Source organism: Aotus nancymaae, unplaced genomic scaffold (genome assembly GCF_030222135.1).
Source record: "Aotus nancymaae isolate 86718 unplaced genomic scaffold, 86718_ANA_hifiasm-v0.15.2.pri h1tg000030l, whole genome shotgun sequence".
Taxonomy (NCBI): Eukaryota; Metazoa; Chordata; class Mammalia; order Primates; family Aotidae; genus Aotus; species Aotus nancymaae.
Genome location: NW_026988443.1, coordinates 12,427,103 through 12,454,192, shown reverse-complemented (window position 1 = coordinate 12,454,192; position 27,090 = coordinate 12,427,103). Strand labels below are relative to the sequence as shown.

The 27,090-nt window shown below is 40.0% G+C and overlaps 1 protein-coding gene across 7 annotated transcripts in view; it reads right to left on the bottom strand.

Annotated features, from left to right (window-relative positions):
• Positions 1-4,125: 4,125 nt before the first annotated feature.
• Positions 4,126-27,090, bottom strand: part of RSPRY1 (ring finger and SPRY domain containing 1) — a 51,682-nt gene continuing 28,717 nt past the window's right edge. For all 7 annotated transcript variants that reach the window (XM_012447897.3, XM_012447898.3, XM_012447893.3 and 4 more), the window contains 7 exons: positions 23,809-23,924; positions 23,240-23,383; positions 17,132-17,243; positions 13,781-13,883; positions 13,254-13,406; positions 9,369-9,473; positions 4,126-5,688 (listed from right to left, as the gene is read on the bottom strand). In XM_012447897.3, coding sequence (XP_012303320.1) covers positions 5,592-5,688; positions 9,369-9,473; positions 13,254-13,406; positions 13,781-13,883; positions 17,132-17,243; positions 23,240-23,383; positions 23,809-23,924 — 830 coding nt within the window. In that variant the 3' untranslated portion in view covers positions 4,126-5,591. The remainder of the gene's footprint in view (positions 5,689-9,368; positions 9,474-13,253; positions 13,407-13,780; positions 13,884-17,131; positions 17,244-23,239; positions 23,384-23,808; positions 23,925-27,090) is intronic.

The window sequence follows — 27,090 nt, the reverse complement described above, 5'->3', positions numbered from 1 at the left end:
AGTGCGGAGGGATGCGGGGCTTGGTGAGCGCTGTGTGTGGTGACTCCGTCTCACATCGCCCCCCCATTTTACAGACGAAGGAATCGATGCCACGAGCCTCAATTTCCTCACTTGCAACTCGAGAATAAATTGCATCTCGCGGAGTGTGGAAGATTAAATAAGTAGTTTAAGATGTGTTTGAAGAGAGCTTGTAAGTTGCCAAGTCGCTGGAGAGCCAGTCCTTTATCCCTTCAGTTCCTACCCCTTGTGAAAGGAAAGCCCCCGGCAGTAACTGATTTCTTGACTAATTATACAGGACGAGAGTTGAAGAACTACTTTGAGCCACGCAATCAGGAATCAGATACCTTTCAGGAAAAGGCCTCTTCAAAACTACCAGACTTTGAAAAATGACTCTTTTGAGCTGATTTCTCTTGATTGGACCACTAAGTTTTGTGTCTCTTTGGTTGTATGATATCTTTTGGCCAAAGTGTGGTATATGACTGGAGGGGTTTAAGATATGAACTGTGGGTCAGATGGCAAGTCAGAATGGGATAGCAGACTTTTTTTGGGGGGGGGCACAGAGTCTTGCTCTGTCGCCCAGGCTGAAGTGCAGTGGCACAATCTCGGCTGGGTGCAACCTCCACCACCCGGGTTCAAGCGATTCTTGTGCCTCAGCCTCCCAAATAGCTAGGATTATAAGCACCCGCCACCATTTTTAGTAGAGACGGGGTTTCACCATGTTGGTCAGGCTAGTCTCGAACTCCTGACCTCAGGTGATCGATCCATCCACCTCGGCCTCCCAAAGTGCTGGGATTACAGGTGTAAGCCACTGTGCCTGGCCTACCAGACATCTTTGAATGGACATAAAATAGATACCTTTTGAGATCTGGAACAAAGATGGTTACAAAGACACAGTTGGGTGTAACAGCAGTGACCAAGTGACAGTCTTGCTCTGTCGCCCAGGCTGGAGTGCAGTGGCACAGTCGGCTCACTGCAACCTCTGCCTTCGGGGTCAAGGAATTCTCCTGCCTCAGCCTCCCAAGTAGCTGGGATTTGTGCCAGCACACCCGGCTAATTTTTGTATTTTTAGTAGAGACAGGCTTTTACCGTGTTGGCCAGGGTGATCTCAAACTCCTGACCTGAGGTGATCCGCCAGCCTTGGCCTCCCAAAGTGCTGGGATTACAGGCGAGCCACCACACCCGGTTGGGTGACATCAGTTAGGAGTTACTCTGTTTAGCACCAGGAGGAAGATAGGCATTTTAAAAGTTTGCTGAATTACTGGATTGAGTTGTTTAGTCATGCCCTGGTCACACAGCTGACAGCAAACTCAGAAATTTCTTCATGACCTACTTTCTCTATATAGCACACATTTCTGGACAAAATGAACTTGCCTACCCTTCCTAAGTCATTTATGGAGTGAAGGAGAAACACCATCTGTTCTGGTTATCTATTGCTTTTACAAACCACCTGAAAACTTAGTGATTTAAAACAACCATTTTGCTCACTAATCTGCTGTCGGCTAGGGCAGCTGGAATGGACTAGAGGAGCTTCTTCCAAGGAGTTTACTCACGTGGCTGACAAATTAGTGTTGGCTCTTGGCTGGGAGCTCAGTTGTGGATATTGACCAGAGTACTGGGGCTGGGAGTTGGGGGCAGCAGGGGATCTCAGTTCCTCTCCATGTATAGGATTCAGGGGATTCTTGAGTTTTCTTGCACCATGGTGCTGGGTCCAAGAGCAAGTGTTTCAAGAGACACTGGAATGGAAGCTGGCAGTCACTTAAATGCCTGGTACTGGAAACCAGCACAATATCCCTTCCACTGTGTTCCACTAACAAGCAGACACAGAGCCACCCAAATTTAAGAAGAGTGGATCTTAAACCTCATTTCTTGACGGGAGGGATGTCAAATAATTTGTGGCTATCTTTTAATCCATTTCACCACCCTTGGCTCTAGGAACAAATGGGGATTAAGATAAAAGGTACCCACTCACTCAGGGATGTATTAATGTGCTAAACATTTATAAATACATTGTCTCCTTTTGAAATATTTGAAACCCTATAAAAACAAAAACCAACCAGTATGAGGTGGATATTATCTCCATTTTACAGACTGGGAAACCAAACCTTAGCGGGTCCTGGGTCCAGTCCCACTCCAAAGGGCCTGTGTTCAACCATCATGCTATAGACCCCTAATCCCTGGGTTGTTAAACCATATTCCTGGAAATCATAACATGTTTTCTCCTGAATACAGAATGGCCTTTTTCCACTTGTAGAAAAATTAAAAACTGACTTGACTACACTAAATGTTTTTCCATTAATACTCGTTTTTTAAATCCTTTGGGGGTTGGCACTAGGAATTCTTCTGAGTGAATAAATAGCAAAAGGTAAATAATGGGCAATCTTGCAAACAGCTGATCTTAGGTGGATGGTTTGTTTTGGTGGATACACATTCAAGATGGTTGAAACTTGTGCAAAAGTCATTTTCTGCTGGTGAAATTGCATCAGTTTTGTGACTGAATCATTGTTTCCTCGCAAATGGCACCATGACTTTCTCCCGCTCTATGCCATTCGAAAAAGGAGGGAATTCATTAACTTTTTTTTGGCTGAAACACTGGATTTCCCCAATGAATCACCTGACGAAATGCCATAATTTTTTTTCTCCCTGGTAACAATATATCAGTAGTAAAAGTCTAGCTTTAAATTTCTCTCAAATGCTTGCATTCAGTTCAGATTATGAATGTACTATTTACTCTTCCACATAGCTTGCTAAACCCTAGTTTTTTCTTTGATGTGAAGTTCCTATCTTTTCCTTTGACGTACCTCCAAATTTACAACTTAGCTTCCATCTCGGATGATTTAATGAATTTAATATTGAATTCCTTTTGTTTTATGGTCTAGAAGTTAAGAACTGGAAAAGTAAACCTCCTTAGGAACAAAGTTCAAGAGTAGCTTTTTAGAGAGCTGTTAGGCTCCTACATTCCTTTCCCTGGCAAATTATCTATTAATTCCATCTATTTTTCCCTATCTCCACTAAATGTACAGATTACCTTTAGTCTCAGCTGGACCATTTCCAAGTTTCTTTACTGGTCTATTTCCATTTTTTGCTTATCCTTTATCTCCACCCCACCCCACTCCTACATTCCATTCTCCGAATAGAAACCAGAGCCATCTTTTAGAATTATTTATCAAGGCATGTCCATGCTTAAACACCTTTGCTTTCTACTGCACTTAGTATAAAATAAAAATTCCTTCACATGGCCTTCATAAGCAGTTCCCTGGCCACTCCAACACTGTAACATTACTATCCTACCTACGTGGTTCCTATTTTTCTAGTTACAGGGGCCTTCCATCAGATCCCCAAACCCACTGAGACCAGTTCTTCCTCAGTTAGTATCTTTGCCTAAAATGTTGTGTTCGCCTAGCTACCCAGTCCTAGAAGCTAGTCCTCAGTCTCTGACAGGCTATGTCCTACTTCCTCCTTTAAGTTTCACTAGTGTTACATCCTCAGGTTTCTTCTGACATCCCACCACCATCTAAATTAGGTCCCCCTCATTCTCTCTAGGACCCTATTCTTTTCCATTAAAAATTTGTTACACACAAATATATTGTCTTCTCTCCACTATTAGACATAAGCTCTGCAAACAGATATTTTGTATACCACATAGGCATAGTGCCTAGCATGTATTAGCTGCTCAATAACAATCTGCTGGATGAGTAAGTGACTGGCCTTATTCTTTTTTTTTTTTTTTTGAGACGGAGTTTCGCTCGTTACCCAGGCTGGAGTGCAATGGCACGATCTCGGCTCACCGCAACCTCCACCTCCTGAGTTCAGGCAATTCTCCTGCCTCAGCCTCCTGAGTAGCTGGGATTACAGGCACGCGCCACCATGCCCAGCTAATTTTTTGTGTTAGTAGAGACGGGGTTTCACCATGTTGACCAGGATGATCTCATCTCTTGACCTCGTGATCCACCCGCCTCGGCCTCCCAAAGTGCTGGGATTATAGGCTTGAGCCACCGCACCCGGCCCGACTTATTCTTAATTCTAATACTTGATTCTCTCATACCCCCAAAAGTAGCCCTTAAAGTCTAAGAGTGTAATGTCTTGGAACCTTAGCAGTATACACCAATGAAAGTTGTGAAATCTTAGTCAAAAGAGGCAACAGATGTTTTATTCTTCAATGCAAATTACTGTATTCACCACAAGCTAAAGAAGAGAACATGTATCTACATATATATTTATATTTATATATATATATTTGGAGTTATGGAAGACTAAAGACATGGAAAAAAATCCAGCACCCCAACATGTACAGCCAGGAAGGAAATCAGCTCTGGAATAGGACAGGTATAATGAACTACAAACAAGAAAGGGTGGGAAAAGAAGGAAAAAAAATGTGCATTGAGTTTAAGACACTGTAAAACTCAGAAAACATATTTACTATTCAAGTATAAACTCTGTAAGGAATTGGCATAAATTGAAAGGCAGCTGCTGAGGTACACCATTATAAAAGAAGTTCTATGAATTTACAATTCTACCTTCCAATTTCCTGGGAGAAAAAACCAAACTCTTGAAGGTCTTCACCAGAGACCCTGAGAGGGATTAACACTTTTGATGAAGACATAGTCAATAATTCATGATTGAACTTGCTATTCAAAGACATGTATTTATTTAGAACAATAGAAATATGTGTTCTCAGACTGTCCTCTAGAGTTTTTGAGACTATTAGTTCAAGAGTTTCAAAGTATATTACTTGTAAAAACAATACTGATTTAAAAAATTTTTAAACAAAAAAACAGAAATCTGATTTGATGGTACCTTAAAAATACCCAAAATACCAAATTTTCTCCAACCTAACATTGCAGCTAATTTAAGAATTCCTCCTGCATTGATAAAACATTTTTTCCTCATAAAATGTGGGTACTGAAACTGGATAGAAACACTATGAATGTGAAAATATCACCAAATTTCTGCAGTAAAAACAAAACAAAACAAAACAAAAAAACCTAGAATGTTCTTTGGAATCACTGAAATATCAAAAATTTGGGTTTTTTCCTACAGTCTGTGCACCTTCTTTCAGGTTCTCTGTTTTGCTTGTAGTACTGACTGTGTAATTCTAATTTTTATAGATTCAAGTCTTGCAGTGCAATATCCATGCTTAACACACCGGTGGTCTCTCCGACCAGTGAGAAGTTATGCATAACCCAGAAACGCTGTCATTTACATCTCCATAAAGACTTCTGCCCCAAATAAAAATGTCAGAATGACACAACACATCCTGTGTTAAACAATCAAATGAACCCAACATGGAGGATTCCAGTGTGATTTCAGTACTTGGGAGGGCACTGTCTCCTATGGTTTTTCATGGAAGTACCACAGGCCAGGCTGCTAGCATTCAGCTTTCCTTGGCCTTAAAAGGGATTTTCTCAGGGCTGGCAAGTTGGATTAGATTCTAAGAGAATTTTGTCTTTGACAAACTACCGTTTTTAGCATAAAATCTGGCCATGGCTATAAGTTTCAATGTGTGTACAACTGATTAGATTTTTTCTTTGTTTTTCTTTTCAACATTGGCTGGAATTGAGTAGAAAAAAGTCCACGGTGCCTCTTCACATGTGTCATGAAATATGAGAAATCTGTCTGATTCTAGATACTATTTCTTTACGACACAATGGGCAGGTCTCCAGCTGCAAGGCACAATCCATGCACAGGTCACTGGGGAGAAACATAGAAAAGCCAGTCAAGTTAATGCTTCAAAAAGTCAAACTCCAACTACCTGCCACCTAAATCTAAAATGTTAACCAGTTTGTTCATTGAAAGGGCAATAATTATACATGGTTTCAAAAAATGAATATGTAAATAAATAAATCTTCCATTTCTGATCCTCAATTGTCTTAGTCTGAAGAACAAGTAAAAAGTTCATGTGCATTCTTTCAGACACTCTATACATGCACAGCATATACATAAAGAAAAGCTAGCTATTTATCCTAGAATAATTTACTAAACAGTCCTGTCTTTCACCACGGTTTTAACACACTGCCTTTGTCATATGGTAAATTTTCATGTTTAGTTAGTTCTATTTCTGGGTTTCTATTCTATTCCATTATACTGCCATTCTTGTCATATAGTAATGAGACCAAACTATTAATATTTATTTATTTTTATTTTTTTGAGATGAAGTCTTGCTCTGTCACCCAGGCTGGAGTGCAGTGGCATAATCTCTGCTCACTGCAACTTCTGCTTCCCGAGTTCAAGCAATTCTCCTGCCTCAGTCTCCTGAGTAGCTGGGATTACAGGCGCATGCTACCACGCCTAGCTAATTTTTTTTTTTTTTTTTTTAATTTTTAGTAGAGACAGGGTTTCACCATGTTGTCCAGGCTGGTCTCAAACTCCTGACCTCGTGATCCGCCCACCTCAGCCTCCCAAAGTGCTGGGATTACAGGCATGAGCCACTGTGCCCAGCTATTAACATTTATTTTAATGTATTTTTAAGATGTAGTATAGTTGTCATCTCTGTAACTTTCAGAATTTTCTTGCCTTAAACTTTTAAATCAGCATGTCTAGTTCTGGAAAATGTCTTGTTGCTCTTTTTATGTTGACCAAATTAAACTTAGAGTTTAGAGAAAACTGTCACCTTTACAATACTGAGAGGTCCTCCTATCCAAGGAAAGACTCATTTATTTAAGTCTTCTATTATACTCTCTGGTAGTTTAAAAGTTTTCTTCCTATAGACTCTACATATTTCTTGGTATGTATTCTTAGATAGCTTTTTTTAAACCATTGTAAAAGGGATCTTCAATTATATGTTCTAATGGGCTGCTAATTTATACATATAGCTAGAAGAGCTACTGACTTTTGTATATTTTGTAAGTCATAGTAGTGACAGTAGGTATCCTTATCTTGTTCCCAACGTCTCTTGAAGTGCTTCTGGCATGTCACCATTAAAATGATGCTAGCATTTGGCTGAAATATATGTGTTTTTTATACTGATAAGGAAGTATCCATCCATTCCTATTTTATAATGTTTTTTGTTTCTCCATTCATTTCTGTTTTGTAGTATTTCATCCATTAGGAATGGATACTGAATTTTAACAAATGCTTTTTCAGCATTCTTGGAGAAAGTGATAACTGCACCTCTCCTGCCTCTGGCCTATTTGAGTAATTATATTAAAGATTTCTGTATTGTAGGCTGGGCACCGTATCTCACGCCTGTAATCCCAGCACTTTGGAAGGCTGAGACAAGTGGATCACTTTAGGTTAGGAGTTTGAGACCAGCCTGGCCAAGATGGTGAAACCCCATCTCTGCTAAAAATACAAAAAAAAATTTGGGATTACAGGTGTGAGCCACCGCACCCAGCCTAAGATTTCTGTATTATACCATCCTTGCATTCCTAAGATAACTCCCCCTGCCAGTTGTGTTGCTGGGTCTTACTTTCTAATATTTTATTTAAGAGTTTTAGATTTATATTCATAAATAAAAAATAGTTTTTTCTTTTTATGAGTTTTACCAGCTTTTAGTATGATTACCAAAACTAACATTGTGGTTTTCCTACTTTATGCTTTGGACAAGTTTAAATAGAATTGGACTACCTATTCCCTGAAAGTTGTAGAGTTGACCTGTGAAACTAGCCTTAGTACTTGTCGGAGGGACAGCAAAGGTAGCTTTAATAACCATTTCAACTTCTTTCATGGTAACAAGAATGCTTAGATTTCCAGTCTCCTCTGGGGGTTGATTCTTGTAATTCATTTTATCCAGGTTTCCTTTCTTTGTCCCTATATCCCTTTTAAAATTGTTGCTGCTGCTCAAAATTGAGATAAATTTTCTTATAATTCTTTTTTTTTTTTTTTGAGATGGAGTTTCGCTCTTGTTACCCAGGCTGGAGTGCAATGGCGTGATCTCGGCTCACCGCAACCTCCGCCTCCTGGGTTCAGGCAATTCTCCTGGCTCAGCCTCCTGAGTAGCTGGGATTACAGGCACGCGCCACCATGCCCAGCTAATTTTTTGTATTTTTAGTAGAGATGGGGTTTCACCATGTTGACCAGGATGGTTTCGATCTCTTGACCTCGTGATCCACCCGCCTCGGTCTCCCAAAGTGCTGGGATTACAGGCATGAGCCACCGTGCCCGGCCTCTTATAATTCTTTTAATGTCTTCTTCCAACTCTATTTTGGATATATATCTACTATGGAGACTATGATCATACTTAAGATACCTAGTTCTAAGTTTTATACTTCAGCACTCATTAATGAGCCCTTGTATTATGTGCAAGACCACAGAGAAGGGCCAGAGAGCTCAAAGATGAATAATACCAGATCCTGCTGTTTGAGATCTTAACATTCTTACAGAAACCAAGATCAAAAAGGGCATGAAGATATCCAACATTTAAACTCTGCATCTGTCTGTAAGGCCCTGATAACTAAAACCTCCAAATGTGCTCAAACTGAGAAATGCTGGGCTGCAGAAGTAATAGGGAGGATTAATCACAGCTGGAATCACTGTGCCTTTCTTTCAGAAGAGAGGCTGGTATAGCTAAGGGTGAAATGAGATACATTATACTTCCCTTAAGTGCACAGCCAATTAGATAACACATTTCAAAAGACAACAAATATAGAGAGGCAGAGTCAGGGACCCAGGCTGAGTCATTCCTGGGGATGACAAACTGGGTCCATCACTCCAGGTTCTTGACTCCTGTGGAGCTAGGTGGCTAAAGCTATGTCAAAAATAAGACCAAGGCAGGGCATGGAATACAAAGAATTACAGGTAGCTGGCTTGTAACATCAGCATGAATGTTGCTCATATACAATCAACACACATAGATTGGCCAGGACGCCACAGTGCCCAACTGCTCTTCTCCTTTCTAAACTTAACTGGGCTAGCCTTCCTGGGGACCATTTTACTAGCTTCTCTTGCTGATGCTCACTCTTTCTACAGAGTCCTCTGAGTTCATCTCATACAACTGAAATTTAGTAAGATGACAAGGAGGCTGCTAACTTCTCAATGGTTGATTGTACGTAAGTAAATGAGGAAGCTCTAAAACTAAAAGAGACTGCCCAGGAAACTCATAAATAGCATTAAACCTGTTACATTTTGTGAAGCCAAAACTGTATCAAAAATACAGTACTGAGTGAAAAAAAAACAAAAACAAGCCTTCCACATCAAGCAGCAGCTTCTATTTCAGGTACTTTCTGGAAGACAGCCGGGTTCTACTTAAACTCTAGTTCCTCATTCAGCCTGCTTTAGATACAATAAACCTTGATGAACAGCTATGGAACTAGCAATTCAAGAACAGTACGAAACTTTGCCTAATATAATTAGGAATATAATATAATTAGTATATATTATATTAGGAATACGATATAATTAGTACAAAAGAGGAAACAAATAAATCCTCTTACCTGTGTCCACATGGCTTCAATTGTGTGTCTGCTACCTCATCACAACAAAGGGAGCAGCAGTTTTCTCGGATACTGACTTGCTTCAACAGAGCAAGACGCCTGTGCCTGAGTAGAAAAAGCAATTTGAAATTCATTTTGTCAACAGGGGGCCTGTCAGCAACAATGCATATGAAATGCTTTGAAAATGCTCTGCACCTGTGAGATGTACTCCTTAAACTTTGTTCAGTAAGGTTTTCACACTTGATACCTCCTTTCAATCCTACAATCATTTTCTAAAGTAGGGAATGAAGGAGGTATAACCATTCCCATTTTATAGACAAAGGAAATGGCTTGTATAAGGTATGCAGTCAGGAATCAAATTCAAATCCTTTAGTTCTAAGTCTAATGCTCTTTTTATCTTACCAACAAATTTCAACCTTTTAAGTCACATATGTGAGAGTCTGATGACAAGCATAGAGCCTTTCCCAAGAAAAACATACATATACAAGTTTTTATACAATTTCAAGGGGTTTATAACTGTCCATTTTAGACTCCCTGCAAGTCCAGACACCTCAAATTAGAACCCTTCCATTATACTTTCACTCAGCATGGAATGGAAGCAGACAGGCAAAACTGTTGTGCTGAAGGTACAGCCCTAATGGATGGGCAAGGGAAGCATGAAGCATTCATTCTGTTCACTTATGGGCTTACTGTATGCCAGGCACTGTTCCAAGCCCTAGAGATTCAACAGTGAACGGAGGACTAAAAAAGTATCCCTGCTTTCGGAGAGCTATGCTCCAGTAGGGGAAGACAGAAATAAACAAGGTAAGTAAAATACAGTGTTAAATGCTGATAAATACTATGAAGAAATGAGAAAATGGGAAGGACAAGGAGTGTACACATTAGAGGTGGGGAGTTATTAAAATAACTTTAAATACGGCAGCCAGGAAAAGTCTCATCAAGGTAATATTTAAGAAGTAACGGGAGTGAGGGATTGAGTCTTGTGGTTGTCTGGAGAAACCATTTCGGGTAGCATGAACATCAAGTGCCTTGAAGCTATCATAGGCCTGATATGTTTCAGGAGCAGCAAGGAGGCCAGGGTGGCTGAGGAGCATGAGCAAATGGGACAGGGTAGGAAATAGGGTCAGAAAAGTAATATGGGAAAGGGAGAGGACAAATTGTATAGGGCCTGGGAGGTCACCGTAAAGGTTTTGGCTTTTCCCTTCGGTGAACAGGAAGCTACCCACTGGCATCTTTTGAGCAGAGAAATGTGTGACCTGACTTATGCTGTAACAAATCATTCTGAAGGCTGTGTTGAATAGATCGAAGGGGGTCAAGGTAGGAACAAAGTAGAAGGCAAGACAAAAATAATATAGGTAGGAAATGGTGGAGGCTTGGACCATGGTAGCAGCAGTGAGGGTGATGGGTAGTTGGATTTGGGATATATTCTGAAGGCACAGCCTACAGGATTTTCTGAGGGATTGAATGTGGGAATGGCAGAAAGTAAGGTGTCAAGGATACTCTACAGTTATGGCCAGGGAAACTGGGATGATAAAGGAGCTATTAACAGAGATGAAAGGCTGGGTACAGTGGCTCAGGCTTGTAATCCCAGCACTTTGGGAGGCCAAGGCAGGCAGATCACTTGAACCCAGTCCAAGACTGGCCTGGGCAACATGGCGAAACCCTGTCTCTACAAATAATACAAAAATTAGCCAGGTGTATGGCATGCCTGCAGTCCCAGCTACTCGGGAGGTTGAGGTGGGAGGACAGCTTGAGCCTGAGAGATGGAGGTTGCAACAATAACCTGAGATTGTGCCAACACACTCCTGGACAACAGAGTGAAACCGTGTCTCAAAAAATAAATAAAAATAAACAGAGATGAGAGAAGACTGTAGGAGCAGCAGTGGCTGTGAGTGGATGACTTGTAGCTGAGAGGTGGGTATGTGGTGCTTCACTGTATTATATTCTGTTTTTCTTCTGTATGTATTTGAAATTTTCCATAATAAAAAGGTTAAAGAAAAAAAAAGAATGAATGGAAGAAGAATTAGAGACAGAGAGTATATACAACACAGAACAATTTATAATATCCCATTTAGTAGTAATTGGGCCATGATCTCCTACCCTGAAATCAGAAAGGAATAATATTCCAATGAATATAAAGTATCACTGAATATAGGTTTTTGGAACACAGGATGAAAATATTAATGGCACAGAAAATGGTCTTAAGTAAGTTCACACAATGTCACAATTTGTAATCAGGCACAACTGGAATGTTAAGGGCAGCAGGGTGCAAGCAGGAGGTTGCCACCAAGGTGGCTACTCAGTTAGGCTCCTGACAACTCTATCTCCTTGTTACTATCAGAGAAAACAGTCTAGAGACAGCACAGGATTGACCTAGCTTGTAATTCAGCTGTTCTTACTCAATACAAGACAAATTTGGGGTACCAAATTTATATACATGGTTACCAAGAGAGTATGTATAAGCTGCCCATAAAATGAGACTTTCTGACAGTTGATGCCCATTGCCATCTGAGTTTTGGAAGGTTTAATTCTGCAGGAGTGGTTAACTAAATACTGAAGCATTTTAACTAAGGCAAGTCCCCAGGGGAATTTAGATGAATAAATTAACCCTTTTAAGGTATATGTGAGAAGACTTATTTGTGGGCATCATCCAATGAAAAGGCGGGCTAGATGATAAAAAGAATGGGGTATGATAGATAAGGGAGAGGTGTCCCTCAGACTTTGGCCAAGAGGTATTTAAGGTTCAGAATCTCTGTCAGGCACCAAGGATGACGCTGAATGAAAGTTCTAGGAATTAACCTCAGATCCCTGAGCGGGGACATATGCAACCCTTATGTTCTTGGGCTATTACCAAAGCTCTGCTGCTGCAGACAATGCTGCCCTTATCATGCCATTTTCTAGTTCATCTGGAAACTACTGAACCACTGAGACAGTGAGTCCAAGGTGAAGCATAGGCCAGAGCGCTGCTTGCAGATCTGCTTTTTGAGCCAAAACAGGAACTAAGATTATGTTACAAATACCTTCAGGGGCATAAGAGTCCGACAGTAGCTATGTCATGACAAGTATGCTGTCCTTGGCTGCTGAGAGAGACTCTCTTACTAATATAAGACAGGAATACCCTTTAAACAGGCAGCTGCTCTGTTTAAAATGATAAACTTCAGCTCACATTGTGAAACAAGTTTCAACTTGAAGTAATTACCAGGAAGCAGCTGGAGGCTTCCCCCAGCCTAAGGAACAGACTACACCATCTCACAAGGAAGCAAGGCAGGCATTCATCTGATAAATTAATGCCAATCACGGTTTTTGTCAAATAAGGGCTGTGAAATATTATCCAAGATGGTATTCATTGATGGTTGTGGAACAGTGTTGTCATCTTTGCCACATAGCTAAAACCACATAAAGTCTCTTTCAATAAACCTAAATCTGTTAAAAGATGCACTAGATTTCCTAATATTTAGGATTCTGACACTGACATTCAAGTGAAGTTAGTCTGCAGTTTTTTTGTGTGTACAGGTGTTATATTTTTCTAATTTTTATAACAATCTTACTTATCTCACACAAAAAAATTGAAAGTGCTCCTTCTATCCTTCTGGGTTTGGTAACATTTTAAATAACAATAAGGTTATCTGTTACCTAAAGATTTGGTAGAGATTCCCTGTGAAACCACCTTGGTCTGGTGCTTTCTGGGGACAGATATACACAATAATTGGTTTGTGTAAATCTCTTCTGGGCTCTGTCTTAGTAATTTATATTTCCTGTAAAGTCTCCATTTTACTCAGGTTTTTAAAATTTATTTGTCATGTCTTTTAAAGTCTATTATAAACTGTTTTAATTTCTCATAAGATGCATGTGAAAGTATGGAGATAGCCTGGGCGGATTCCTTACCTTGGCAAAATGATTTTTTCTTCAGCAGTTAGGAAGGCGTAGTCATTAAAAGTGCTAAATTTCATAGATGGTGGGTATTTGAATGGTTTTGCTCCAAAGTTGAACTCACATTGTTGATATGACATGAAACTAGCTGCAGCAAAAAATCCAGATCTACAAACAAAAGGAATTAACCGTTTTTAAAAGAAAAAGAATGGACGGAGGGCAATAGAATTAATAAAACACAAAATAAAGTTCATAGAACAGTTTTCAGAAAGGCAGGGTGAGTCAGTCCTACCCTAGCAGAAAGGAAGAGTAATGGATTGTGTTTATAACCCACACAGGTCTGTGACCAGAGAATATTCTGCCTTATCTTCCTGTATCAAACCTTGGGATAGTTTTAGGTCTGATCAGATGAGTCCCCAGTCACTAGAAATTAATCAATTTCCCATCACAACTGTGTATATAAATGGACAAAGACTTTTTTTCCTAGAGAAAAGGGCATTCCATGCATCTACTTGAATTTTTGACTGAGAAGAGGTACTTACACAGTAGATGAAAAGACTTGCTTTTCAGGAGGCAGCTGGTTGCCATTTAAAAAGAAGATCATTTGCTTTTCATTCAAGTCTAACAGAAATCCTACTGTATCTCCTAGAGGATAAAGTGAAACACTGTTAGGATAATGATGTGTACTACCAAGATTCTCTGCTAAGCATCTCAAGTGTTTCAATGGCACTGTATTAAGTCTGCATCTTTAGCTATTCATTCAACATATTCATCTTTGTTTCTTCTGCAACTGATCTGACCCCTATACACCAATATTTTAATATAACAACAAGAAAAAAATACTGCCAGTTAAATTATGACAAGCCAGTCTTAAGATACATCCCAATTTCAAAGATGTTAAAATGTGGGGATAAAGATACATTTTGGGCTCCATGAAATATGGGAAGATCAAAATCATGTGTTTACTTGCCACTCTGGTGAGATTTATAACTCCTTAGATAACTACCCCAAAACATGCCTTTAAAAAAAAAAAAGGCAAGGCAGGCTGGGTGAGGTGGCTCATGCCTGTAATCCCAGCACTTCGGGAGACTGAGATGGGCTGATCACCTGAGGTCAGGAGTTCAAGACCAGCCTGGCCAACATGGTGAAACCCCATCTCTACTAAAAATACAAAAATTAGCTGAGTGTGGTGGCGCGCACCTGTGATCCCAGCTACTCGGGCGCCTGAGGCACGAAAATCACTTGAACCTGGGACGTGGAGGTTGCAATGAGCTGAGATTGCACCACCGCACTCCAGCCTGGGTGACAGAGTAAGACTCCATCTCAAAAAAAAAAAAAGTATATTTACTTATCGAATAACGTAAAACTGTAAGGTTTCAGTTTTTGGTTTTGTTGTTGTTTTTGTTGTTAAGACAGGGTCTTGCTCCATTACCCAGGCTGGAGTGCAGTTGTGCAATCCTAGCTCACTGAGCTCAAACTCCTGGGCTCAAGTGATCCTCCTGCTTCAGCCTCCTGAGTAACTAGGACTATAGGCACGTGCCACCACACCTGGAAAATCTTTAAAATTTTTTGTAGAGATGGGGGGGTCTCATTATGTAGCCCAGGCTAATTTCAAACTCCGGGTCCCAAGTGATCCTCTGAAAGGATCCCCATGCTTCAACCTCCTTAAGTGCTGGGATTACAAGTATGAGCCACCATGTCTGGCCCAATTTTGGTTTTGAAAGATAAGATAAATAAATTTATTTGTCAAAGGTAAACAAATGAAATTACACAGTAATGACAAGAAAAATGGATACTCGATGCTGGTAGAGGAAAATCTGGCAAAATACAGCAAAAACTTTGAAATTCTATATCCCCCTTGCCAGAGAAGTTTCACTTCTAACGGTTTTGTCTTGAGAAAATCCAGAGTGGTCTCTAACGATAATTTTAAAAGGCAAAAATGTCAATGCCCAACAATGAGGCATTATTTAGTATATTATAGTACAACTATATAGTGAAAATTTGAGAAGCCATTAAAAGTAATGTTATTGGCTGGGCCATGGTGGCTCAAGCCTGTAATCCCAACACTTTGAGAGGCCAGAGGTGGATGGATCACTTGAGCCCAGAAGTTTAAGACTAGCCTGGGCAACATGGCAAAATTCTGTCTCTAACAAAAAAAATACTAAAATTAGCCAGGCATGGTGGTGTGTCCCCATAGTCCCAGCTACTGCAGAGGCTGAGGTGAGAGGATGGATTGTGCCTGGGAGGTCAAGGCTGTATGAACTGTGATCCTGCCACTGTACTCAAGCCTGGGCGATAGACAAGACCCTGTCTCAAAAACAACAACAATAAAAAGTAATGTTATTTAATAACCTGAGGGCCGGGCGCAGTGGCTCAAGCCTGTAATCCCAGCACTTTGGGAGGCCGAGGCGGGTGGATCACGAGGTCAAGAGATCGAGACCATCCTGGTCAACATGGTAAAACCCCGTCTCTACTAAAAATACAAAAAATTAGCTGGGCGTGGTGGTACGTGCCTGTAATCCCAGCTACTTGGGAGGCTGAGGCAGGAGAATTGCCTGAACCCAGGAGGCGGAGGTTGCAGTGAGCCGAGATCTTGCCATTGCACTCCAGCCTGGGTAACAAGAGCGAAACTCTGTCTCAAAAAAAAAAAAAACCTGGAAAGCTATTCAAGGTATTAAGTATAACAACAACAACAAATACATATATATAATTTAAGTGTTTTTAAAAAATCTCTCAATGGAGAAATTACAGGGGATTTTTGGTTTATTCATTTTGTTCTTTTTCTATTTTTCAAATTTTTATAATAAACATTATTGAATAATCCTTTAAAAAATTCTTATTAGAAAACCAGCTAGTTTTTGAAAACAGTGCCTTTATCTTACGCTCTATTAAATGAAGGAGTTTTATGTTCCTTCAAGAACTTGCAAGCCATTAAAATGAGTGTTCCTGTTGGCCTTTCTGTTTTTTTCTCCCCCTACACCATCAATTTAATCAAGTGGAGCTGTTTGGGAGTGGGCAAATTCCTGCTTTCTTTCCTTTTTTTTTTTTTTTTTTTGAGATGGAGTCTCACTCTGTTGCCCAGGCTGGAGTGCAGTGGCGCAATCCCGGCTCACTGCAACCTCCGCCTCCTAGGTTCAAGTGATTTTCCCGCCTCAGCCTCCCAAGTAGCTGGGACCACAAGTGGGCACTACCACACTTGGCTAATTTTTGCGTTTTAGTAGAGACGGGGTTTCGCCATGTTGGCCAGCTGGTCTTGAACTGACTTCAAGTAATCCACCTGCCTCAGCCTAAATTCCTTCTTTCTTATCATGCCTAAAAATTCAGTTTATATTCATGATGCTGATTAGGGTAGCAAAATGAGAGAGGGATGCTTGGAGAAAGAGCTGGGTTATATCCTCTATCTAGCTCTGATGCTAGGAATCAAATCCTTCCAGAGGTTATATTCTCTACCATATGACTGTACTTCTTTAAAGCATGGCCACTGGATAGGACCTGTTCCATAGCCATCTTCTCCCTGAAAAATCCTCATTTTAGTGGCATTACAACTGCAGTGTCCCTGATATCGCCATGGCTGCTTTAATTCAAAACAGATCCAAAGTGGAAAATAGAATTCATATTAATCTTAAGAGTACACTTTTCTGACTAATGTAAACATTTTATTTTCTGAAATGTTTTTGTTACAGGAAGGACTCCACCAGAGGTAAGTTTATCAGAGGAATACCACTTACATCCTTGTCAGCTACACAAAAGCTACTATCTCTTTTCGCATTTGATCTTCTTCTAAGACATTTTTTTTTTAATTTTTTTTTTTCTTCTAAGACATTTTAAGGCTTAATGTAATAAATGCCTCATAATAACCCACTTGATACATTTATAATGGAGAGCATGAATACCTTCTTTCCAGCATGGGTGTATGTGAGGCTTACTTCTGGCATTGTACCAAATCAGCTGCCGGCAGCCATCATACGCACAGGAGTATTCATCATCCCCAATGCCATAGCCTTCCTGGAGAGAGACAAGGCCCAGAAGATTAGCAAGTCTGCCTGCTCTGACCTGGGAAAAGAGTGTGTCTTTTATGGCCATTGACCTAGTGGCTGGGATTCTAGGTTTTCTGTATGAAGAGAGAACTCACGGTTTTTGGAGAATACTAAAATTATGACTTAGAGGCCTGGTTCCAAGTGAATAGATAATGACTTCACCAGCAAATATGTGCCCAGTGCCTCCTTTGTCCAGGCACTTTCACATTTGTTGGTTCATTTAATTTTCACTAACTACCATGAGGCTGGTAGCATTAGACTCCATTTTAAGAGGAAACAAAGGCTCAGAGAGGTCAACCAACTGGCCTAAGCATACATTACTTGCCCAAGAAACAGAGCCACAATTTGAACCTAAATTCTTGGATGAGACAGGAGGTCAGCATAAGATACAGGTCACAAAGACCCTGTTGATAAAACAGGATGCGATAAAGAAGCTGGCCAAAACCCACTAAAACAAAGAGGGAGACAAACGTGACCTCTGGTCAACCTCACTGTTCATTATATGCTAATTACAATGTATTAGCATGCTAAAAGACACTCTCACAGTTGCCATGACAGTTTACAAATACCATGGCAGTTTGGAAGTTATACTATATAATCTAAAAAGGAGGGAAACCCTCAGTTCCGGAAGTGCCTGTCCCTTTTCCAGAAAACTCATGAATAATCCACCCCTGTTTAGTATGTAATCGAGAAATAACTATACTCAGTTGAGCAGTCCATGCCGCTGCTCTGCCTATAGAGTAGCCATTCTTTCATTTCTCTAATAAAGTTGTTTTCACTTTATTCTATGGACTCGCTCCAAATTCTTTCTTCTGCGAGGTCCAAGAACTGTCTTATGGGGTCTGGATCCAGACCCTTTCCAGTAACAAGATAAGACCAGGCAAATACCTTTCTTGCATCTAGCAGACTTCAAAATACCCAAATATTCTGAGATTTCAAAACTGAAGACAAGAGAAAGGTTACAGTGGACACACAGCTAAAAGCTATTCTAAGATCAGCTTGATTTGAGCATCATACAGGTCCTTGGCAGTTTCTTCTTTTTTTTTTTTTTTGAGACAGAGTTTCACTCTTGTTGCCCAGGCTGGAGGGCAATGGTGCAATCTCAGCTCACTGCAACCTCTACCTCCTGGGTTCAAGCAATTCTCCTGCCTCAGCCTCCTGGGTAGCTGGGATTACAGGCATGCACCACCGCGACCGGCTGATTTTGTATTTTTAGTAGAGACAGGATTTCTCCATATTGGCCAGGCTGGTCTTGAACTCCCAACCTCAGGTGATCAGCCTGCCTCTACCTCCCAAAGTGCTGTGATTACAGGCATGAGCCCCCACGCCCAACAGTTTCTTCTTTTTATTTATTTATTTTTGAGATGGAGGTTTGCTCTTGTTGCCCAGGTTGGAGTACAATGGTGTAATCTTGGCTCATCACAACCTCTGCCTCCCAGGTTTCAAGCAATTCTTCTGCCTCAGCCTCCCAAGTAGCTGGGATTACAGGCATGCGCCACCACACCCAGCTAATTTTGTATTTTTGGTAGAGACGGGGTTTTTCCATGTTGGTCAGGCTGGTCTCAAACTCCTGACCTCTGCCGCCTCGGTCTCCCAAAGTGCTGGGATTACAGGCATGAGCTACTGCACCCAGTCAATTTCTTCTTTTTCTTACTTACTGCCTTTCAATTATTTCACAGAACTGTTAAAATAAAAGGGTGGCTGAGATTTTAAGAAATTATTTTGAGTGCTTATAAACAATAGAAGAAGCATGCAAATCAGACAGCTGCTATCTTTAAGGATCAATCGTGAAAAGCTTTACCAGAGAAAGAAATTGAAAATGGCCAAATCCAAGTAAGATCAGGTCCTGATCCTGCTTATTCTATAGGGCAAACAATACAGTGAGGAGACAGATTGGAAAAAAAGTCCTGACAACTCAACAATTTTGTACTGAATTTTTGGATTACAATATATTGAATTTAGAAGAATGCTCTCCAAATGACTCTTCTCAAATAGCTATTGATATTCACTATTCAGACTATTCAAGAGTTAAATGAGCTTCCATCTGATTTCCTTAGAAATTTGCCACCCAAGGCTGCCAGGAGCAGTGGCTCATGCCTGTAATTTCAGCACTTTGGGAGGCGAATCACATGAGGCCAGGAGTTTGAGAACAGCCTGGACAACAGGGCAAAACCCTGTCTCTACCAAAAATACAAAAGTTAGCCATGTGTGGTGGCGCACATCTGTAATCCCAGTTAACTCTGGTGGCTGTGGCACGAGAATCACCTGAACCTGGGAGGCGGAGGTTGCAGTGAGCTAAGATCACATGCCACTGCGCCCCAGCCTGGGTGACAGTGAAGACTGTCTCAAAACAAAACAAAACAAAGAAATTCACCACTTGCTAGAAAGAATGTCTTGCCATCCCTTTCAAAGACTGAACAAGTTAGTAAGTAAAAAACTTAAAAACCACTAAAATATAGGCACTGGGGCATAGGTAAAAGATAAGCAATTCTTTTCTATCTTTATCTTCTAATGTCCTGAGAAGTCCTTGACAGAACACTTGAAAGAAATTCCTAGAAGCTAGCCACCATGAGTTGGTAAAGAGCAGACTTATTACACATTCTTTACCATGCAATGTCTTTGATGCCTGGATAAATTCCACAGCAGAGTGGCATTACAGGACAAAGACAGAACTCTAGTAACTTTACAGAGCAGCATCTACAGATTTAAGAAGATGCCTCTTGCCTAACAGAGATGCACTTTAAAAATCTCTTGAGCTTATATCTCAGAGAACAACCTAGATGTCCTACACCTTCTCTTAGCTCAAAACATTCCCAAAAGGATTAACTTTGGTTTCCATTGGCTAGGACAGATAAATGAGAGAATAGAATGGCTAGCTTAGTATTTATTTTGAACTACCTGTTTTTTTGTCATGCATATTTTAGCAATGGAAACATTATCAAAAACAAACAAAAGAAAGTTTACCCAAAGCTTGTCATTCAGGGAATAGTTTGAGTCTCTTACCCATGTGGTGGACACTGTCCTTTTTCCTGCTGTATAGCATCCCAACTGCTTCCTGTTATGGGAAATGTACGAAGACAGTGTTCTGCCTTCTCCTCTGGAAGTGGAAAGGTAAGATATGACCTAGGCTTGGCCAGCTGGCCTTTCCTATTGAGCAGTCAGTATGGTGCAAGTGATGCAAGTGATCCCACACAGAAGGATGGTTAGGATTGATTTCCAGCAGCAATGGTGGCTGCATGCTGGCCAGATCATTCCCCTAAAACACTGGCTGTTGTACTTCCTATCTGTTGGCCCTGACATTGCCTTGGAGCCTGTCTAGTTTCCAAGCTTCTCCATAATCTGGAGGCCCCAGACAAGCTTCTAAGTTATCCTTGTCTGTCTGAAATAGTCAGAGTCATTTTCTCCAAGGCAGGATGCTTCATCAGGGGAAGAAGCACAGGCTATTCTGAGTAGGGTTTGAAATCTCCAGCAGCTGGAGACTAGATGGCTTTGGGCAGGTTTCTTAATTTATCTAAACTTGATTTTCCTCATCTTTAAATGGCAGAACAATACCTTTCCAAACTCTCAGACAGATTAGAAATGAATATGTAAAAGACCTATCACATAACAGACACTCATGAAAAGGCAAAAGATATTTATTTATTTTTGAGACGGAGTCTCGCTCTCTTGCCCAGGCTGGAGTGCAGTTAAGCTATCTGGGCTCACTCTGCCTTCCAGGTTCAAGGGATTCTCCTGCCTCAGGCTTCCAAATAGCTGGGATAACAGATGGCCACCACCACGCCCCAGCTAATTTTTGCATTTTTAGTGGGGTTTCACCATGTCGGCCAGTCAAACTCCTGACCTTAAGTGACCCACCCATCTCAGCTTCCCAAAGTGCTGGGATTACAGATGTGAGCCATTGCTCCTGGCCAAAGCAACAAGACAAACTGTTCTGTAGGTGACCTAAACAGAACTATCCTTAAGCTTCTTATTTTAATTACCTAACTTTGAGCCCAGTAGTTAGTCTTTCAAAATGGAAACCTAAGCAGTAAGAGTTCAAGTAAGAGGCACTATGCAGAGACTTGGAATCTTTTGAAATTGGGTATATCCTAGGAATGTCTTATTCCATAGAATCACACCCTGTCTGCACAGGCAAAAAGATTCAGAATCACTAGAATAATGTACATTTGAAGCAAGGTTTTAAATATGGCAACATCATTAAGATCCTGTATTTGGGAAAAGACATCATATCAGACTGTATCAATTTCTAATAGGGAATCAGCTAATGCTTGGATCAGGGAAAAATGTTTGTTTTTAAAGAAACCAACAGCCTGTCAAATGATCTAGAGGATAAGAAAATAGTATTTAAGTCTTTTAACTTGAGAAGCCAAAGATCTGCAACTACATGGCAAAAATTATAGTTTCATCGAGCAGATGAAACTATATCCAGCTTCACTGGCCATTAAAAAAACAAATTGGTAACATTCAGTGTCAGATATACTACACCTAGACCTGTAGTGTGTTTGCTGACAAATCAGGAGAGACAAATTTTATATCGAAGCTTCCTCCCTGGAAGAATCCCTATTACTTCTAGTTGTAGAACAATTTTTCACTTCCAAATGAGGAAAATAGCTGATTCTCTGAAATTTTTCCCATTTTTGAATACAAAGAAAACAAATGTTGTAGAATAAATAGTAAGGCCACTGAATTCCGGTATGAGTTTCTTCCTACTCTGTCTCAGTTTTCTCATCTGTGAAATGGAAATTGTAACAGTAAAAACTATTGTGGGAATCAGAAGATTGGCAGACTGGGGTCTAGTTCTCCACCCTAGACAAGAGTCCAGACTTGACCTCTCCACAGGCCCTTTTCCTCCAATTTGTCTCTCTCCAGCCTAGGAGTTTTAATAATACGCCATCAATAATTACAGGGTGAAATACAGCCTTGCTGAAATGGCCCTTTAAAAACTATGCTTACAAGTAGGGCACCATGGCATGTACCTATAGTTCCAGCTACTCGGGAGGCTCAGGTAAGAGGATGGCTTGAGCCCAAGAGTTCAAGGCCAGCCTGAGCAACACAGTGAGAATTGTCTCTAAAAATAAAGCAAAAAACCTGAACTTCAACATGCTTATGGTCAGCAAGCTTAGTTTGATTTTGTTAGATCACTTCTAAAACCCATCCCAGGATCTTACATATTGGATTGGGGGGTAGGTATTATTTAGATTAACAAAATAATCCAAGGGGCTTTCCCTAGCTCAAATGGTAAAAACCATATGAAAACAAAATATTACTGATCAAAACCGGATTAATTCCAAACAGCTTATAATTTGATCAACAGAAGAAAGCCACTTGGCCCGGGTGTTAGAAGGGTATAAAGTGGCCAGAAATCATACATCTGTAGGAAAGTGGGGAACTTGACCACCTCTCAAACTCAGGTAGAGGTAGCCCAATGCTACTTACTCTAGGATTTAATTTTCCCTTTTATATTATAGCTTTCTATAACAAAAGATAAATAACTAAATATTGAGAAAAATGTGCCAACTAATTATTAGGTAAAAGTCAAGTGAAAAAAGTCAAGCCAACACTATTTTTTGAAAGGAAGAGAATTCCTACAAAGCTCTTAAAGCTTAAACTCAAGGTATTAATCAGCACTAGTTCCAGTATAAGAACTGAGCCAAACATGTGGCTGGGGCGGAAGAGGAGAATACAAAGACAAAGGACACATCCAGTCTCTAGGTGAAAAATTAGTGTCAACTTAAGACTCAAGAAAAAAAGGCTGAAGGGTAATTTCACTTATGTTTTTCTATTTCTCTATCAGTTTAGCAGATCATTGTTAGGGATCTGGTACCATGTGGCTCTGCCCAAGAAAAGATTATTGAGCAAATCTATTTGAAAAATAAATATGTCTAAAGTATTTTCCATCCACTAACTAGGGGGAAAAAGCAAACTGCCACTCTCCCCATTTGCACAGTTCTCTAGGGTACTCACGTGATTGAGGAATTTGCTGTCTCGAGTAGCCCAGCCAATCTGCATGACACCAGAAGTGACCACTGTTACTTCATAGTACCATACACCGGCATCCACACAAAAGGTGCAACGCACACTTTCAAAAGAGGAGGCATCACAGCGAGCCTGGCAAAACCAAAAAATGTGACAATCAATCATCAGGGCCTGAAGACCACGGAAGATAAATGACTACTGGGAAGGCTGAGTGTATTTTTCCTTATTAAAGCTTCTGGTGGAATATTGCTTCCTCAGTCCATCCTCAGTGATGAAAAGTACAAAACCAAACTATATAAGGCATTTGATGGTACACAGAATCAAAGAATTGTTTGCAGCCACTTTTCAAACAGTTCTTTAATCCTGAAATGTCTAGTGCCTTACGGTACCTTCTGTTCACAAGCAGCTCTTTCATCAAGACTTCCCCATGAAGTAAGCAACATTTTTAAAATACAGGGAAAGAGGGAAGCACCAGCCCTAAGACAACTGGTTATGCAAGGATTAAAATGATTACCCTATCATCTCCCAAAGGGTCCATCTGTGGAAGCATTACCTACCTCTAAGCCATGAGGTGAGATCTTCAGGTACTCGCTGACGTCATTGCTATTCAGCATGGCCCTAATGCTACTCAAGTTCACTTTCTCATAGGTCAGCTGTCTACCTTCTTTTAGAACTGCAAAAGAAAGAGTGTTCATGTTTCTAAGGCAGGCTGCTGTGAGGAAAAGAAAAAGCTAGTGCCAGCTACAGCAATCAGACAAGAGAAAGAAATAAAGGGCATCCAAAATAGAAAGGAAGAAGTCAAATTATCCATATTTGTGGAGAATATGATCTTATATTTGGGAAAACCTAAAAAATCTGCCAAAAAACTATTAGACTAAAAAGCAAATTCAGTAAAGTTGCAGCATACAAAATTGTATGCAAAAATTGATAGCATTTCTATATGCCAATAGCAAACAATCTGAAGAAGAAATCAAGAAAGTAATTGCATTTACAAAAGCTATAAATAAAATAAGATATTTAGGAATAAACTTAATCGAAGAAGTGAAAGATCTCTACAATGAAAACTATAAAACACTAATGCAAGAAATTGAAGAGGACACAAATATACACCCTGTTCACGGATTGAAAGAATCAATATTGTTAAAATGTCTATAATACTCAAAGCAACCTACAGATTCCATGCAATCCTTATCAAAATACCAATGACATTCTTCAAAGAAATAGAAAAAAATCCTAAAATCTATACAGAACTACAAAAGACCCAGAATAGCAAAGTTACCCTGAGCAAAAAACAAAACTGGAGGAATCACATTACTTGACTTCAAATTATACTACAGAGTTATAGTAACCCAAACTGCATGGTACTAGCATAAAAACAGACACAGGGACCAATGGAACAGAATAGAGAATCCAGAAATAAATCCATACATCTACGGTGAACTGGTTTTCAACAAAGGTGCCAAGAATATACATTGGGGGAAAGGACAGTGTCTTCAATAAATGGTGCTAGAAAAACTAGTTATCTATAAACAAAAGAATAACACTAGACCTCTATCTGTCACCATCTACAAAAATCAAATCAAAATGTATTAAAGACTTAAATCTAAGACCTCAAACTATGAAGCTCTACTATAAGAAAGTACTGGGGAAACTCTCCAGGACACTGATCTGGGTAAAGATTTCTTGAATACCCCAAAAGCTCAGGCACCAAAGCAAAAATGGACGAATGGGATGATATTAAGTTAAAAAGTTTCTGTACTGCAAAGGAAATGATCAACAAAGAGGCATCCCACAGAATGGGAGAAACTATCTGCAAACTATCCATCTGATAAAGGATTAATATCCAGAATACATAAGGAGCTCAAATAACTCAATGGGAAAACATCTAATAATCTGCTTAAAAAATGGGCAAAAGATCTGAATAGACATTTCTCAAAAGAAGACATACAAATGGCAAACAGATGCTAAACATTACTGATAATTGGAGAAATCCAAATCAAAACTACAATAAGCTATCATCTTACCCCAGTAAAAACGGCATTTGTTCAAAAGACAGGCAACAATGAATGCTGGTGAGGTTGCGGAAAAGGTAACTTTTTTACACTGTTGGTAGGAACGTAAATTAGTAAGGCCACTAAGGAGAACAGTATGGAGGTTCCTAAAGAAACTAAAAACAGGCCGGGCACAGTGGCCCATGCCTGTAATCCCAGCACTTTGGGGGGCCAAGGTGGGTGGATCACGAGGTCAGGAGATCGAGACCATCCTGGCTAACATGGTGAAACCCCGTCTCTACTAAAAATACAAAAAATAAGCTGGGCATGGTGGCACATGCCTGTAGTCCCAGCTTCTTGGGAGGCTGAGGCAGGAGAATTGCTTGAACCTGGGAGGTGGAAGTTGCAGTGAGCCGAGATCACGCCACTGCACTCCAGCCTGGGCAACAGAGCAAGACTCTGTCTCAAAAAACAAAAACAAAAACAAAAACAAAAACAAATAACAGAACTACCATGTGATCCAGCAATTCTGCTGCTAGGTATATACCAAAAAGAAATTAGTATATCAAAGAAATATCTGCGATCCCATGTTTACTGCAGCGCTATTCATAACAGCCAAGATTTGGAATCAACCTAAGTGTCCATCAACAGATGAATGAATAAAGAAAATGTGGCACATATACATAACAGAGTACTGTTCAGCCACCAAAAAAGAATAAGATCCTGACATTTACAATAACATGGATGGAACTGGAGGACACGATGTTAAATGAAATAAGCCAGGCACAGAAAGACAAACTTTGCATGTTCTCACTAATTTTTGTGGGAGTTAAAAATTAAAATAATTGAACTCATGAAGATAGAAAGTAGAAGGATGACTACCAGAGGCTGGGAAGGGTAGTGGGGCTGGGGAAGAAATGGGGTTGGTTAATGGAAATATAGCTAGATAGAATGAAGAACACCTAGTATTTGACAACATAACAGGATGATTACAGTCAACAATAATTTAAAGGACATTTAAAAATAACTAAAAGAAAAGAAAAGCACAAAACAAAGAAATTTTTAAAAACCAAGAGTATAAATGGAATGTTTGTAACATAAAGAAATGATAAATGCTTGAGGGGACAGATATCCCATTTACTCTGATGTGGTAATTACTAATTGTATGACTGTATCAAAATATCTCATGTGCTCCAAAAATATGTATTACTATGTATCCATTAAAAAAATCCTCTTGAAAGGTAAAACACACTGACTTTTCATAAATTAAAAATAAACAAACAAATAAATAAGCTAGTGCTATGCTAGTCAAGGAGTGGAGGTGCTCATAAATGGCCGAATAGGTGGGGAGACATAGCCAGAGCTTTGCTGCTGCACTGCCATTTGAAGATCAATCAAACAAATGCTAGGAAAGGCAGCACTGCTAGGTTTATGCTTCTATTCCCTAGAGTATCATTTTGTACGAACAAAATCCAAATTGCACTCTTTCAGAATTATTCTTTACCTGGCACTTCACAAGCTGTGCACGAAGCTCCTCCCCACAATACTGGGCTAAGAATGGTGGTGGATTTACATGTCCAGTTGTGCTTTAGCATAGTACTAACTATGGATGGGGGAGTGAGGATACAGAAGTATACAGGTTGATCACTCTTAATGTGAAAATCCAAAATCCTCCAAAATCCAATACTTTTTGAGTGCAGACATGAGGCTCAAAGGAAATGCTCAATGAAGGATTTCAGATTTTTTGATTAGGGATACTTAATCAGGTATCTGCAAATACTCCAAAATCTGAAAAAATCTGAAATCAGAAACACTTTTTGTCCCAAGCATTTCAGATAAGAGAAATTC